Genomic DNA, 16,926 nt, shown 5'->3' on the forward strand with positions numbered 1-16,926 from the left:
ACGAACGTGAATACAACGCAGAAAAAATCCGGCGCCGTCGACTATAACTTTCCTTATTTGCGTCCTTATAAAAGCTTTTAAACTTTGCCAGGATATGGAGCTCATTTGGGATGATTATATCTGGATGAGAGTCCAAAATGGCGGCTATAAGACTGTGGCCACTTCTAGGATAACCAACAAACAACACGAATGTTTCAACGCTATCGTACAAAGAACTATGCTCCAGCTTCTGTTTCCCCTGAGAAAAAGAAAATAAGCAAATTAATAGACAGAAATAAATATTTGACCAATAAAATGAATAATTCATATATATGAAATGCGAACAATTGAGGAATACGGCTTAAGGTGTAAAAGGAAAATTTTCGGAGGGAAACGATCTCCTTTACAAATGGACAAACGCGTTCTTTTCTGTTAAAAACGTCTTCTTGATTACACCTGGTGTTACATTACTTTCAACAGCTATTATATAGACTTCTCAACTAAAGATTCTGCTCTCGTTCTTTTGTACCGAACTGGTCGACACTTGTAAATCAAGTATCAAATTGACATCTAGGCTTGCATAAGAACTTACACAGCCCACGCATAACGGCACTACGCTTGCGCACGAGAATCATTACCATATTTTCCTTCGACCGAATACCAGAGTCGAAATCTTTTTTATTTCACATTTTCTTTATGATTTCAATAGAGTCTGGCCAAAATAAAACAATGAGAGCAATATAAAAATTACAGCAATGATCTTTTCAGAATTGAATGAAAATATACGTTACAGCAATGTATAGACTCAAAACTCAAAGAAAGATTGTTGTACAATCGTTGTCAAACAACAACTCAGGCTTACTTATTGAAGAAGAAAGGCGGCCTTGCTGGTTACGCCTTTTCCACATTTTAATACTAAGTAGTCGGTAGAACTTTTCAATAACAGGAATCCATACACATAGGTGCCATCAGTACAAACGTACGTGTTGCCAAGTTCTTTTAATGAAACCGACTTCCAAACGGTTTTCTGCGAGTAACACCTTTTCTTTTTGCTCATGGATGACGTAAGTCATTCCATGAGCTTAGAAGGCAGTCGAATTAGTCGAATGGCACTCACTCACTCACTCGATTCTGATTAATTTATTCATTAAAGTTGGATTAAACCTTTTTTCTTTTACCTCCCCTTGTAAGTATGGTTTTTGTCCCAAGCAATTTTTGGCAAATGTTTGGCTTGTTTTATGGGGTACTAGAGAGGCGTAAATTTTTGTCCAACAAGATGGCGTAACGCGGCACAGAGGTCGAAGATGATTTTTTGTTCGATCTGTAAACAGGGATTCCTCCGTGGGGTGAAAAAAGGGAAGTTATTACGCTAAGGAACACTAGTTGCGAGATATTGACATCGAAATCCTAAAAGCGACGATACTTGCATCGAAATCTTAAAAGCTACGATGTGTATCGACCGTGGTCCGTGGACGAATTGACGGAATCGTTTAAGCTTAAAAATATTTTGCCACCCGGAGGAGGAATGAAATGACGGGAATGCCGTGTCATCTGGAAGCTAAGGTAAGCCTCCTTGTTGCATCCTTTTTTTTCCGTTAAAGACTATGCCTATAAGAGCACTTTTGAGTACTAGTAAATATCGGATTCTTTCGTTCGGAAACTGCTCGATTCCGAAAATAGTCACATGACAAAGCACATGGTTTCCTAAACTCTAAAGAGCTGTGGTTCGCTATTTCGTGTTATTGTTGGGTGTTGTTTTTACCGAGCTGATTTCTGTCTGTTGGCGATTTTTATTATCGGTGCTATGGATGTAGCCTGTACTAAAAATGCCGATAACAAGTCTCTAGTATATTCGGGGACAAAAGCATTATCGAAACCCTCGACTGGCCGGGGTAATTCGCAAGGCCGGGAGACGTGTAGCTTCGAAGAGGCTTACGTCGAGTTCCCCTCTCGCTGGGACTTAAATGCCACAATTGTGGAAAGCGAGATTGAGAGAGAACTTTCAAATACTTATCAAACAAATGCTATACAAATGCCAAATAATCTATACCAAATAACAAATGCCAAATACCAAATGCTGAACAACTGTGAAATACACGACCTATCAGATGAGAAATCGCTGAGACATGAAAATACCAAGGAGCAGAGGGAATCTGTTACGGTACTCGAGCAGTATATCGACACATATATTAGAAAACCTAAACTTCAAAATGGAATTCTACTCCAGGCGTCAAGTAAGTTTAACTTTCAATGCGGTGGTGATCGTCAACTTTCAAATGTACTCGACAATAGTAAAATTCAGCCACGAAATTCAAGAGCAGTGGTAGTCTCTCATTTACGAGTGAGACGTGGGAGAGAGCCCTCTAGAATTTCTTTCAGAATGGTGACTAGACTTTTTAAAACGAGAAAGATGCGAAAGGCAGTCAAATTATACATTAAGAATTATGTGCCTCCATCATCTATGTTGAACACAGGCGGTCCAAGCTCACAATGCGAGGAGTTTTTTTTTTTTTTTTTTTAAATCTTTATGCGAACGTTCAGCGCGCGAAACGTGACACGGTTACCGCCGACATCTGCTATTACATAACGACCGAGTTTGGTTACGCGAAACGTGACCTTCGCCTTGCAGTATGTGGTGGTGTTGTGTTACAACGGTTTGAATTTATAAAGGTTTGTATGGGGAAAAACGGTAATCGACATTATAGCTGAAATTTCGGTATTTTTGCAATAAAAATGACTCACCTCAATGCCTTGTTGTCTTTTCTATTGTGATCTCGCTTCTCAGCTCGATCCGAAGCTATTTAAGCAAGTTGTCGCTTTTTGGTTTTCCTCTACTAAGAAAGAGTAAAGGCTACACACTCGATTCTGGACTGACCCCCGCAAGAAGCGAAAAAAAAAAACACTGAAATCCCGCCAGCCGCCCCAATTCCTCCGCAGAATCATAGTACAGGTTTAAGCGCTCCCTTGCAGTTAAATTCCAAGCCAAATTCATCTCCACAGCGCACGATACAAAGCTCTGAATCGAAGAAAGCTGACCATCCGGAATCAGTGATCATGCTGCCGGCACCATTTGTGGACACATTCGAAACCCGAGCGGAATGCCGGGCTAACAAATTGACCCTGACCAGGGGAAGGGAGCGCACAGTTCTCGACAAGCCAGGTACTTTGAAACGCCTTGTACGCGAATTACAAAATGCGATTTAAAAATTTACACAGCGAATATTACTTACCACGTTTTCCATTGAAAATTCGAAGACATCCTTCAAAGCAAAGCTAGTTAAAACTTTCACGGACAATCCAACGATTAGATTGAGATTGCCGGTGCGAACGAAGCACTTTTTTTCAACATTTGTAAACACGTCTAGTCGTTGCTTTGATTGGCTTGTCACAACAATGCTCCGTCGGCGGCCTAGACAAAAATTTTCCCAGAGGACCGTGGAGCAGAGTACCTGGCTTGTCGAGAACTGTGCGCTCCCTTCCCCTGGTCAGGGTCAATTTGTTAGCCCGGCATTCCGCTCGGGTTTCGAATGTGTCCACAAATGGTGCCGGCAGCATGATCACTGATTCCGGATGGTCAGCTTTCTTCGATTCAGAGCTTTGTATCGTGCGCTGTGGAGATGAATTTGGCTTGGAATTTAACTGCAAGGGAGCGCTTAAACCTGTACTATGATTCTGCGGAGGAATTGGGGCGGCTGGCGGGATTTCAGTGGTTTTTTTTCGCTTCTTGCGGGGGTCAGTCCAGAATCGAGTGTGTAGCCTTTACTCTTTCTTAGTAGAGGAAAACCAAAAAGCGACAACTTGCTTAAATAGCTTCGGATCGAGCTGAGAAGCGAGATCACAATAGAAAAGACAACAAGGCATTGAGGTGAGTCATTTTTATTGCAAAAATACCGAAATTTCAGCTATAATGTCGATTACCGTTTTTCCCCATACAAACCTTTATAAATTCAAACCGTTGTAACACAACACCACCACATACTGCAAGGCGAAGGTCACGTTTCGCGTAACCAAACTCGGTCGTTATGTAATAGTAGATGTCGGCGGTAACCGTGTCACGTTTCGCGCGCTGAACGTTCGCATAAAGATTTAAAAAAAAAAAAAAAAAAACTCCTCGCATTGTGAGCTTGGGCCGCCTGTGTGTTGAAGGTTATGCTGTGCGGATATACTCGTAATCATTTCTTTGACCAAGGCGCAAGATCAAAATTTACGGTTTTCCCAAAGAAGTGTTTTATTAGATGTGAGCTACATTTGTTTGTTTTTCGACTGAGGACAGTGAAGCATAAAAAGTCACCTTCGTTTTGTATTTATACTGAAAACAATATTTACAGAACATTAAGGTAGCTCCATGTTAAAACTTATCATTTATCTAGCAGAATCATATCACTTAGTGGAGATGTTGAATTAAATCCAGGGCCTTCAGATCTAGAACAGACTTGTAATCCCTTGTGTAGTTCATCACTTATAAATTCTGCGTCTCAATTAGAAACAAGATTGTCTCGCGTAGGTAGAACTGCAGTTGAAGTTGGAGGAGGTGGTGATTGCTTTTTTAGAGCTGTATCGCATCAACTTTATGGCAATCCTAATAATCATTTTTATCTGCGCAGTGTTGGTGTTCAGTATTTAGTGCATAACCCTGAACAATTTATAGAGAGTAACATTGAGCATTCTTGGCAAGATTATTTACAAAGAATGTCAAATCAGGGAACATGGGCTGATGCAATCATAATTCAAGCAGTTGCTAACTGCCTTAACTTATCAATTCATATTACTGAGTCAAATCCAGTCTTTTCTCCTGTTACTGTTGTTGAACCAATAAATGTGACAGCTGACAGCCTAAGAATTTACATTGGGCATGTAGATGAAATTCATTATGTTTCCACAAGTGAGATGCAAAGGAGATACAGTTATAGTGAAACAAATAAAGACAAAAAAAACCAAGGTACCCAAAAACGGAAATTGAACCTGGAACATGTGAGGGAAACTAAGCGAAAGTCCTTTAGAAAACGAAAAGCAGCTAACCCGGAGCATATAAGGGAAATTAACAAGCAGTCGGTTAGAAAACGAAAACTAAACAACACAGAGCATGTTAGAGAAATTAACAAGGAATCTGTTCAAAAACGAAAAGCAGATAAACCAGAGCTTGTAAGCGAAACAAATAAACAGTCTTTCAAAAAAAAAAGAAAGCCAATAACCCAGAATACATTAAACAAATCAATAGAAATTCCAAAGAAAAGCTCAAAACAGTGTCAGGTTTCCATACAGCCAATGGAGTTAGTGAAACACTTTTTCATGATCTCCCAAATGTATCACAGGTAACATTTGGCAGTGACAGGTTGCAAGCACAAAAAAAAAAAGATACTAATGCAACTTCCATGATACATTTGTTTCACAAAAACATTGCACATGGCCCAGAATATGTATGCACTTGTTGTGATCAGTTGTGGTACAAGTCCTCTGTAGTGAAATGTGATGCAAATAAATACAAGTCATGCTCACAAGATGTGGTTAAGTCCTGTATTACTGGTTTTAAAAGTGTTAATGACACTGAATGGATTTGCATAACTTGTGATTCAAATCTGAAGAAAGGAAAGTTTCCCAGCTGTTCTAAAGCCAATAAAATAGGTTTTCCTGACAAGCCTGATATATTAAATTTGACATCTTTAGAAGAGCGACTAATATCACCACGTATACCTTTTATGCAAATCCGTGAACTACCTAGAGGTGGTCAGTTGTCCATTCATGGAAACATTGTAAATGTCCCAAGTGATGTCAATTCCACTGTACATTGTTTCCCAAGGCCACTGAGTGAATCCCAAACTATTCCTATAAAACTTAAAAGGCGTCTCAGTTATAAACATCATTATCACTTTCAGAATGTTAGACCTAGTATTAGATGAGTAGAGAGTATTAGATGCAGCCAAATATCTTGTAGACACAAGTGACTTGTTCAAAGGAGAAGGTATAGAAGTTCAAAATACATGGCTAAATGACATTAATTCTACTAACAATGAGGATTGGCAAGAATTTGTGGAAAACCCTAGTGTCCCAAATCCTATTGAAGAAGCCCTTTCAAAGGAAAAAATGGAAGATGTAAGTAATAACAGCATTGCTAACACTGGAGTTGATAGTCAGGACAAAATAGCTGATAATAATGATGATTGGTGTGAAGTTGAGGAACGTCCTTCAGGAGTTACAGATACATTACTGCAAGAATCCAACTTAGGAGAAAGTGCAGACAAAATTATTAGTTTTGCACCAGGTGAAAGAAACAAACCATTAGGGATATTCTTGGACAAGGACTCAGAATACCTTTCATTTCCTTCAATATTTTGTGGAAAACGAAGGCCTGACAACAATGAAAGAAAGGTCCCTGTATCATACAGTACAATTGCAAAGTGGGAATTAAGAATTCAGGATAGGAGAGCTGCGATGTCTGTCCCTAATATCTTTTATAAGCTGAAAAAGCTGCAAATCAAGCAAATTCAAGATAAAGCTTGTATTTCACTCAGAAAGTGTAAGACGAAAGGGAAATGTTTCACTGCTGGAGACTTGAAATCTGAAGATTATCTCAATAAGCTTGTACACCTAGATGAAGGTTTCAGAGTTTTAAAAAGTGTTCGAGGGTCACCACCTTATTTTGAAAAGTGCAAAAAAGACCTGTTTGCAATGATTCGTCAACTTGGCAACCCAACATGGTTTTGCTCCTTTTCAGCTGCTGAAACAAGGTGGACTCATCTTCTCAAAACTTTAGGTAGAATTGTTGAGAAAAAAGATTATACTGATGATCAAATCCAACAAATGACTTGGGAGCAAAAATCAGATCTTATCCAAAAAGATCCTGTGACCTGTGCTAGGAACTTTGACCACATGGTACAGTTGTTTATTCGTGATGTTTTAAAGAGCAGTGTTGCACCTATGGGAGAAATAGCTGATTATTTTTACAGAGTAGAATTTCAGCAAAGAGGAAGCCCACATATTCATGGACTGGTTTGGATAAAGGATGCATCACAGTATGAAAAAGATTCCAATGAAGAGGTTGTTGCATTTGTTGATAAATTTATCATCTGCCACAAGCCAAACAGTTAAAGTGAAATGGAAAATCTTGTCAATTTGCAAATGCACAGACATGCCAAAACTTGCAAGAGATCAGGGAATAATGTATGTCGATTTAACTTTCCATTGCCACCAATGCCCAGGACAATTATACTGAAACCACTTGAGGAGTCCTATCATGATGAGAAGGAGAGTAAACTTAGAAAAGAAAATTCCGATAAAATTAAACAGGTCCTTGACAGCATGAAATATGGTGAAAATATAAGCTTTGAAGAATTCCTGAAAAAGGTAGGATTAACTGAAGAAAGTTATCTCTTAGCTATCAGGAACACAATAAAGCGTGACACATTATTTCTTAAAAGATCACCATCAGAAATAAGGATCAACAATTACAATACTGACTTACTCCAAGCCTGGCAAGCAAACATGGACATACAATATGTCTTAGATCCTTATGCATGTGCTACATACATACTGTCTTACATTACAAAAGGCCAGCGAGGTATGAGCAGACTTCTAGAAAAAGCATCCGAAGAAGCAAAGGCAGGTAATAAAGACATTGCAAATAGAGTTAGACATATCGGAAACAAATTTCTCAATGCAGTTGAAATCAGTGCTCAAGAAGCAGTTTATCTTGTATTACAAGTACCTCTAAGACGTTCATCGCGTGATGTTCAGTTCATAAGTACCTCACCTCCAGATGAAAGAACATTCTTAATAAAGAAACTGGAAAAGCTGAAAGAGTTACCTGATAGTTCACATGACATAGAATCTGATAACATAATAAAGCGGTATCAACGGAGACCAAAACAATTAGAAAATTTTGCCTTGCTGACTTTGTTGCTTGGTTTGAGTGTGTTAAGGACACACAAGATGACATAAATTCTAGTGAGTCATCACTCACACCATCTGGTGACTTTCTTCCAGAAACTAATTTTGAGGAAAACACTGATGATGACCCAATTGACACTAATGTTACTGACCCACAATGTAAACTAAATGAATACAAACTGAAAGGGGGCATGAAACTAGTAAAACGACAGAAGGCTAAAATTATCCGATATGTCAGGTACCATAAAGATAAGGAACCAGAAAAACATTACAGAGAGCAACTTATGCTTTATACACCATGGCGGAAGGAAAGCACAGATTTGATTAAAGACTGTCAAACTTACCAAGAGAGATTTGAGCAGGTTAAGGATGAAGTTATCAGTAATAGTCATCAGTATGAATACCATTCAGAAATACTAGATAAAGCAATGGAGGATATGAATAATGCTGAATGTGACAACTTTGACAATGTCGCTCCAAATGCAGAGCATATCAATCAGCAGGACTGTACTATTAAAGACAAGCCTAGTGAACTATTTGGTTGCTTTGACCCTGGCAAAAACAAGCAGCATAGCCAGTATGATTTGCTTGATGATATTGGAATTTTCCCCAGAAGTAATGATCAGGAAGAACTTGTTGTAAAGCGCATGTCTGATGACGATTATCGAAGACTTGTCCGCGCTTTGAATGAAAAACAAAGACAGTTTTTTTATCACGTCTTACATTCAGTTAAAACAAAAGATGATCCTCTAAGATTATTCTTAAGTGGAGGTGCTGGAGTTGGCAAAAGTACTGTTACAAATGCATTGTACGAAGCTCTGATCAGATTTCTAAATAGCATCGCTGGGGAAAATCCAGATGATGTGAAAGTTGTCAAGACTGCCCCAACTGGTAAAGCAGCATTCAATATAAAAGTCAATACACTACATGCTGCTTTTAAGATACCTGCGAATAGAGGATTTGAGTATTGTGCACTGGACAGTGACAGACTGAATACCATTAGAGCAAAACTAAGCAAACTTAGGGTGATATTTATCGATGAGATTTCTATGGTTGGAAGTGGTATGTTCAACTTTTTGAACTTAAGGTTGCAACAAATTATGGGAACTAATGAACCGTTTGGTGGAATTAGCTTGGTAACTGTTGGAGATCTTTTCCCGCTTAAACCAGTTTTTGATAAGTGGATCTTTGAAAATTCCCAATCTGGCTATGATGAATTTGCAACTAACATTTGGACAGAGTACTTCACCCTCTTTGAATTGACAGAAATAATGAGACAAAAAGATGACAAAGAATTTGCTCAGCTACTCAATCGCTTGAGAGAGGGAAATCACTCTGAAGATGATATATCCATTTTGAAACAACGACTTCTGAATGTATGGCCTGAACAAGATAATTATCCTATGAACATGGCACATTTATTTACCACAAATGCATCAGTAGATGCTCACAACAATGCTCTGTATACCTTCTCTAAAGCTGATAAAGCTAAGATTAAGGCTGTGGACATTATAGTTGGGGACATTTCTGGTGATCTCAAGAAACAAATGAAAAACAAAATCCCAGATGATCCAACAAAGACAATGGGTTTATATTCGCTAGTGTCGGTAGCAACTGCAGCAAAATATGACTTGACAACTAATATTGATGTGACTGATGGGCTCACCAATGGTGCAGAGTGTGTCATAGAAAACATAGACTACAGAGTTGAAAATTCCACCAGACCAAGTATTATCTGGGTCTCTTTTCCACATCCTGACATAGGCAGAAACCAGCGCAGAGAAAATGCACATTTGTACAATGCAACTATAGACAGAAATTGGACACCGGTATTGGAAGTAACAAGACAATTTCGAGTCAATAAAAAAAGTCAAGTCCAAATTCTCCGGCGCCAATTTCCGCTTAGACCCGCTGCTGCCAAGACTATTCACCGTTGTCAAGGCGACACATTAAATGAGGCAGTTGTTGATTTTCCAGCATCCACAAGAGAGAACATGCATTATGTTGGCTTGAGCCGTGTACGCAACAGCTCTTCACGGCATATTCTTAATTTGAATGAAAATAAAATAAAGGTTACTGAGAAGGTTAAAAGTGAAATGAGCAGACTAAGAACACAAGCAAGCCTTGTGCCTTTAGCAGTGTTACAGACTGACAATTCACCCCAAACAAAAACAATCTTGTTTCAGAATGTTAGATCTCTCCACCTCCACATAGGTGATGTGCGAAGTGATTACAACATTCAAAAGGCTGATGTCAACATTTTTGTTGCATCAAAACTTTGCTTGTCAGATAGAGATGATACCTATCAGCTCCGTGAAATTACTCTTTACAGAAATGACTTTAGTCAGTCTAACATAAGAACTTGCTATGGAACTGCTGTGTACATTAAGAATGATTTGAATTGTACTAAAATTCCATACAGATGTAACTTTAATAATTTGGAAATTACTGTTACAGTTTTAAGGCAACCAATTCCAAATATTCATGTCATTGGAATCTACCGCTCGAAAACTAAAGTTACAATTTCACAGTTAATTGATGCTCTTACACATCTTCACAACTCGGTATTAATAGAACCTACAATTCCAACTGTACTGCTTGGGGATTTCAATATTGATCTAATGCAGGCAAATACAGAACAAAAAGCTCTAACAAAATATCTTATAACAGACAAAGGATACACTCAGTTGATTAACCAGTATACTACTGACTACCGTACACAGATAGATCATGTTTATACCAATGTACCACAATGTGTACAATCAGCAGGTACCCTGTCTTACTACAGTGATCATAAGCCTATTTATATTTCAATGAAAGCTGTCTGAATATTTGGTAAAAAAATTCACCATGTGTATCATATGAGATCTTTATAATTATATTTAATTTAGCTAAATATGAAACTTTACATACCAAATAAATATCTAAATGTAACAAGCAACTATTTGAATCACATATAGAAAACAGTCACAACATTTATTGGCAGAAACAAAGAATGGTTTGGATTTCCTGTGCTTTTCATGTTCTTAAATTCCTAGTCCTCATAGAGATTCAAAATTACATGTAACTCTACCAGAATTTGCAAATTCTGTACATGAGAATAAATTTTTCAGGTCAAAGAGATTATTTAGCTCCAATGTTTCTTGAGGAAAGCATACCAGTTATAACTGGCTTTTCCTTTCTTAAACCCTTTCCAGAAAAGCAAGAAATATCACTTGGACACCACATTTAGGTAAGTAGCTTATTTTTATTGGGGTTTGGGGAGGGGGGGGGGGGGAGGGGAAAGGGCAGCAAATTTAAGATATACATGTATCATTTTTCTGCATTGATTTTCATACCCTTTTAAAATATGTGACTATTATCTTTATTGTGTATTGCAGGTGAAGCAAGTTGTACTATTGTGCAGATGCATATAACCCAGATGAACACTGCAATAACAACTACGGTATAATATGCAAGTGACAGTAAGCAGGTGTTAATATTAACAACACCATTACTGGTGCTATACATGTTTACCAGCTGCAAAAAATAATATTAAAAGACTGCATAGAAACTGGCTTTAACAACACAAACTTGTCACCCTTAAGACTTCATGGAATTAATCTGAGAATTACAGATGGATGTAAGATACTCCTGCTTACAAAGGGAGTTGCTTTCAACGCTTGTGTTACCTGCCACTTGAGCTGTTGAAACTCATTCTTTGCAAAAGACATGGTTACAAGCATATAAAATGGCTCTCCAAACTGCACATATAATTACACAGTTGGAAACACTTTGGAACTTCATCCTTGTGCGTTGTTTAAAGTCAAGAATGTCAACTAGTGAAATCCACCTGAAGTCACTACATGTGTCAAAACTGAACTCAGAAATGAACCTATAGCTTTGCAGTGGAATAGAGAAATACAACTTCAACTTAAAATTAGCAGCTCCATATAATATTCATATACATGTACATGTACATGTAGAGTAACATCAGTCCTTCATATTAGGACTGTAATTAAATGAAACTACTAGACCCCATCATAAAGAAACACAAAAATAGAATGTGTTAATCTGTCTCTATTAATTGAATACAAACCTTGCAATGTTTATTTCAAGTATAAGCTTCCCTAACTTTTCCAGCTTATACCAGTTGAATTCTCATTCAATTCTTAAAATGGTTAGCTTGCTGTACTTCTACTACATGTGTGTCCTGCTGCTGTAAAGATTATGTTATTTATAACTCAGCAAAAAATTGATAACCTGCATGTATAGGAGGCTGTTGGCTAAAATGTCTCCTCTTAGATTTTATGTGCTACGTTATGGTGGTCAGTATTTCAATGTGTTACTAAGAAAGAAAATGTTCCTAATAAAAGAAGTGTTCATGTTGATTTTTGTCGTTGCACTCTCTTGAAATCTTTTTCAAATGTGTAATAAATAATTATGTATTTAAAATGATTTTACCAGAGAACGAATTCAGCCACCTAAAGGGTGTCAATAAGCAACCATATTTGGACATCGGAACCTATGCATCACATTTGACCAACAGATGTTTATTTTCCTGTTTTTCACTCCTCTTTTTATTCTACTACATTTTCTACATTCATCCAATAGGTCATTTCCGAGTTGCCTTTTGCCTCTGTGTCAAAACGAGTCTGAATGCGAAACCATTCATATGACTTCCACCTACAGGTTCATTTTTCATGCCAATCAAACTCAGGTTTCGCACGAAGAATCGTTGTGAAACAAAAGCACAAGGAAACATTCATCCATGAGCTGCCTCACAAGGGCCTTTGATTAATTACCGTGTTACTAGAAGATATTTAGTAAGAGCTAAAATTGTCCATCTGAAACCTTCGCTAAAGAAGTTAGGTTTGCTGTGCTTTTACATCGAAGAAAATAAAACTTTACATTAAGAACAAAACATACCGTCAGAACAATAAATTATTCCAGGAAAAATGGTCAGGTACAACATATCTTAGCAATTTACCTGGTCATTACAATAAACCTAAATAAAGATAATCATTCCACTTCAAATAACGCCAGCTACGAACCTTAATGAAAACGTTCTCATTTAGATAATTTTATTCCAAGCAAGTACAGATTAAATGTTAACTGAGTTTTTCCATCAAGAATTTCCAAAAACAGTTTTCTTTAAAATAATCAATTTTTGTTCTTTAACACAGGACTAACTCACACAAGAGAATTTGGCTCGATGCAAGTGTAGTAAACATTATTATTATTTTTTAAAGAATGGAATATGGCCTCATACGTTGAAAAAAGTACTGAGGTTTTCACAAGCTGTTTGAATGTGGTGTGCTGTAATTTGTTTTTTCTAGCTCGATGCCTTGTCTATACTTAAAATCGGATGCTGTTCAGGCAATTTGTTATCAATGACATCATCAAAAATGTCGTCAGTTTTCTTTGATCATTGAGGGATCTGAAGGCTATGCCCTTTTCCATGAAAGGCGCAAAGACCTAACTTGATACTCAGGCTAGGATCCTGAGTGCTTTTCCCGCCAGAGAAACCCGTAACTCCATGGCTCTGGTATGTAATCATGGGCTGGAGAACAGTCCATGAATTAGCAGCAAACATCATTGTACCGCTGGACTCTTCCGGTCGCGTTTAGTTCTGTCTCTTCTGTACGATTTACTTAGACTCGTGCATAATAACAAAGGAACTTGTTTAGCCAGCGATAGGCCGCACAATTTTAATTCCATTTCGAAAGAATGGCATAGTTAAACATGAAAGAGAGAGAAAATTATGGCGTGTACTAAAAACATCACTAACACTGAAATAGCAGTTTACGTTTCTTTTAAAACTTACCTAAATCATTTGGCCGGTAGATCGAGGGGAAATCGTTCCTGCTCTTGGGCCACGTGAAATAATTCATCAAAAATAATGCGATCCCCAAACCTAGCAAGATGAGCCAAATTATGCTGTAACTAGTCGACTTCATTGTTAGCATCACATCCACAGGCCACTACGTGGAATAAGAAATCACAAATATTGCCATTAGTTTGTCGGTTTGTTCCAGTGTTTTCCTCGAAGTGAAAAGGGAACGGTATTCGCATTCGTCAGCAAGCCTATAATGTGTAAGTTAATTAATTATAATAAGAAAAGATGTGCGGAGAAATAACATACAGTGATGAAGCGGTACTGTGAGAGTAAAGTGTGTTGACTAGAAAGGCTTCTAAATTCTCAAATAAAAACAAAAATACAAATAAAAAAAGTACATGATTGTATATTGTTAAGTTAAAGAGCGCAGGCCTCACCGTCAGGTTTTTGGGATGATTGTCCTTTGACTCTAATATCCGATCGGCCACACTTGCACTTACTTTTAGTTTTAACGATGTATATCCTCGCGTATTATTGAAAACTATTTCCTCTTCGATAAAAATAAATAAATAAATAAACAAAAGAAAAAAACGCGGCGTGTGGTATATACAACAGCTAAGAAACGTGGCGATTCTGATCAAATATAAATTGATTTGAAAGTAAGATGTCTTCAAATCGATGTATTTTTTTCACTGTGATGTAAAATAGCCGAATAATGCGTATTTGACTGATACGTTGCCAAGCCAATCTTCACCTCTGCGTGCTGTTCATTTCCTTTCATAATAGTACTCTCTATACTAAAGAATAAGCTACAAAGGATGCGATCCGTTTGCTTTACATAACTAGAGCAATTGCTTCAAAGTTGTTAAAACTGCTACCGCCGCTGAGCGACTGGGATGATTTTGTGAAAACCTAGTTAATTGTCCAATGTATGAAGAGAGCCATGCTGCTCTCTATTCGAGTAAAACCTGTTAATTGATCCGCTTTTGACAAGAAACTACCATGGGAAAGGAATCCATTTGTAATTTAAAATGTTAACTAACGGAGTAAATGTCCACCGGTACCGGCACGGCTTTGAGTATCAGAATAACTAAATTAAACTAACTAACTAAATAAATAACAACCGTCGAAGGTTTGGTCCATGCACATAGCCGAATATATCACAGCTTCATTTCCACAAAACCACAGCGGTGATATAACAAAGCTGCACATCACCTTAAACCAACCAACCAAATATTACGAGAGAAATACTGGTTTTCAAGCAACACCGACAGGAACCCGAAGGCCACTGATATATATCAAAGAAGTAAAGCAATTTACATTACTTTCTAAACCTTTCACCGAATAACAAAAATACCTACCGCGAAAAAGTATTACATATAAAATAGATTTATTCTCACCTTGTGTGATGGGTCTGTCCAACGGGATACCCCAAAGGATTCTGAACAAATCCAGAATTTGGGCAAAAGATCCTTGCTGGTGGGATAAACCATTTCCATTCTAGGAAACCAAGAGAGAATAAAATAATAAACCAGAAAGCTTGCTCTTTAGATCTTTTTGAAAAAAGACCGATGGTCTAGGCCGAGCGAATTGATCGGCGCAAGAGCTTATGAAATTGTTTGGGGTAAAGAACCCAGAGTCGACTTCAAATCGGAAACGGTGGATCTGATGCAGACGAGTGAGGTGAGCTAAGATCCAGGCCTACCAAGATGCCTCTGGACGCACATCAACTTCTACTACCCCATGAGTAATGAGGTGAGCGGCGCTTGGCTCAAAGCCCTTGCCGAGCTCAGACACTGCATTGGTATTGAATGCTCGGCAACTTTGTTACCCGTGATCTTTTTTGCTGTGGCAGGTATCATTGGCTGCAGGAGAGTCACGATGTGCAGCATGTGGCGTACGGCTGCATCACAAGCAGGTAGAAGACGCAAGGGACTGTGAAGCTGAGAGCCCTTGCTGTTTGAAGGGGCGACGAGGAGTTCTGGATTTGACATCCTAACCCTAAGCCTAACCCAAAACTTGAAGGCTCGACGGCGATCCTCCGAGCTGGCAACGAATGGCGGTCGATCTTTACCCATGACGTCGAAGAGGGAGTCGATCAGGCTCGTAGCCTTGGAGAGTCGATCGCTGAGGTTGTAGCGCTGGAAAAGAGTCGAAAAAAAGTCAGTGAAGAGCGACCAGGCTGGAACAATGAAAATTTGGGTTCCAAAGTTCTGACACAATGTAATAACTTTGAAAGAATCTCACTAATAAAGTATTTTAATGATATCAACATGGCCGACTAGTCGAGCACATGGTTATAATACTATTATCACTGAAATGCAATATGGGGAACCTAGCTTTGGGTGAAATGAGGCGAAATTTCTCGATGCAATAACCAAGTCAAAAACCTATGATTTGTACGCGTAATTTGTCGCCTGAAGGAAAAAAAATCTTATTTAATTATTAAGTTGCCAAGGATAAACGGCTTCTCTTAACTGCTGTTTTTCCTTTCATACAAATATTTGTATGTCTCCTTAGGTTACTCGCCAATACTGAACATTATCTTTTTCTCAGCTTGTGAGCGGGCGGAATTCAACAAATCCTGCAACCTGATATATTCCTGGAGCGGGCGGAATTTTGTTATCCGCATCGTCACAGCGGGCGGAATTTGTCCTGTTGATATATTTTCGTGAACGAAGTAGCGGTAATCGTCAATCTTTCGCTCTTTTTACACTTCCATAGACGATTAATCAACGCAAGCTTATGTCCATTCACCTTTAAATGGCAAGGACAGTCACTGTAAGTAAATTCAGTTGAGAGTTTAGAAGTTGTGAGAGTTTGTTTGATTCTTTGTAGCTCGGCGCTGTAATGGCGCGTAATCCAGCTTTGTGTGTACAATTTTAAGTAAAAATGAGTCAATTTCAGGCGAGTTTACCTCTCTGGTCGTTGCTGTGTTTGAGAGAATTTCTGTGGAATACACTTAACGAATTTCCTCGCTATTTGCTACTCAATTTACGGTAGAAAAGTCTGATTACGATTGATTCGCAACGACTGACAAAAATTGTTTTTGTAGTATAATTTCAAACTTTGCACAAATTTTCACACCGGAAAAACAATTTTGAAGAACTCAACTGGTAACTAAATGTAACTAACATAAAGAAGTTGGAAATAAATCTGTTCTTTAATACATCTCTCTTTGTCTAGTATCTGAATTACTCACTCGTTCGTTCGTTAGATTTTTTACGAATGGTTTGTAGACGGCT

General features: G+C 38.1%; 3 protein-coding genes, 1 long non-coding RNA gene and 1 pseudogene across 4 annotated transcripts in view; 4 read left to right on the forward strand and 1 right to left on the reverse strand.

The window, feature by feature from the left end:
• LOC110058029 (uncharacterized) overlaps positions 1 to 620 on the reverse strand; it is a 5,609-nt gene extending 4,989 nt beyond the window's left edge. The window contains exons 1-2 of the mRNA XM_089276743.1: positions 606 to 620; positions 1 to 238 (exon numbers count right to left, since the gene is read on the reverse strand). The exon at positions 1 to 238 is cut by the window's left edge and continues 101 nt beyond it. Of these exons, the coding sequence (XP_089132869.1) occupies positions 1 to 238; positions 606 to 620 (253 nt within the window). The remainder of the gene's footprint in view (positions 239 to 605) is intronic.
• A 334-nt stretch (positions 621 to 954) lies between these two features.
• Positions 955 to 12,233, forward strand: LOC149099001 (uncharacterized). The gene is made up of 3 exons (XR_016203620.1): positions 955 to 1,542; positions 11,061 to 11,095; positions 11,244 to 12,233. It is a non-coding gene; the product is annotated as an uncharacterized LOC149099001 (long non-coding RNA).
• LOC149099002 (uncharacterized) lies at positions 1,784 to 3,292 on the forward strand. The gene is made up of 2 exons (XM_089277930.1): positions 1,784 to 2,471; positions 3,288 to 3,292. Exons 1-2 carry the CDS (start codon positions 1,784 to 1,786, stop codon positions 3,290 to 3,292), a joined length of 693 nt encoding a protein of 230 aa, XP_089134056.1.
• On the forward strand, positions 3,408 to 6,374 carry LOC149099003 (uncharacterized; annotated as a pseudogene).
• LOC110058018 (uncharacterized) lies at positions 7,888 to 11,054 on the forward strand. Its single transcript, XM_089277410.1, has one exon. The coding sequence runs from the start codon at positions 8,055 to 8,057 to the stop codon at positions 10,689 to 10,691; it is 2,637 nt and encodes an 878-aa protein (XP_089133536.1). The 5' UTR covers positions 7,888 to 8,054; the 3' UTR covers positions 10,692 to 11,054.
• Positions 12,234 to 16,926: the final 4,693 nt, after the last annotated feature.

This window comes from Orbicella faveolata, unplaced genomic scaffold, assembly GCF_042242905.1.
Source record: "Orbicella faveolata isolate gen_17 unplaced genomic scaffold, um_ofav_v1 contig_46, whole genome shotgun sequence".
Classification (NCBI taxonomy): domain Eukaryota; kingdom Metazoa; phylum Cnidaria; class Anthozoa; order Scleractinia; family Merulinidae; genus Orbicella; species Orbicella faveolata.

Coding starts and splice junctions, on each gene's coding strand:
- LOC149099002 (XM_089277930.1), top strand. CDS start 1,784: ATGGATGTAGCCTGTACTAAAAATGCCGATAACAAGTCTCTAGTATAT.
- LOC110058018 (XM_089277410.1), top strand. CDS start 8,055: ATGAAACTAGTAAAACGACAGAAGGCTAAAATTATCCGATATGTCAGG.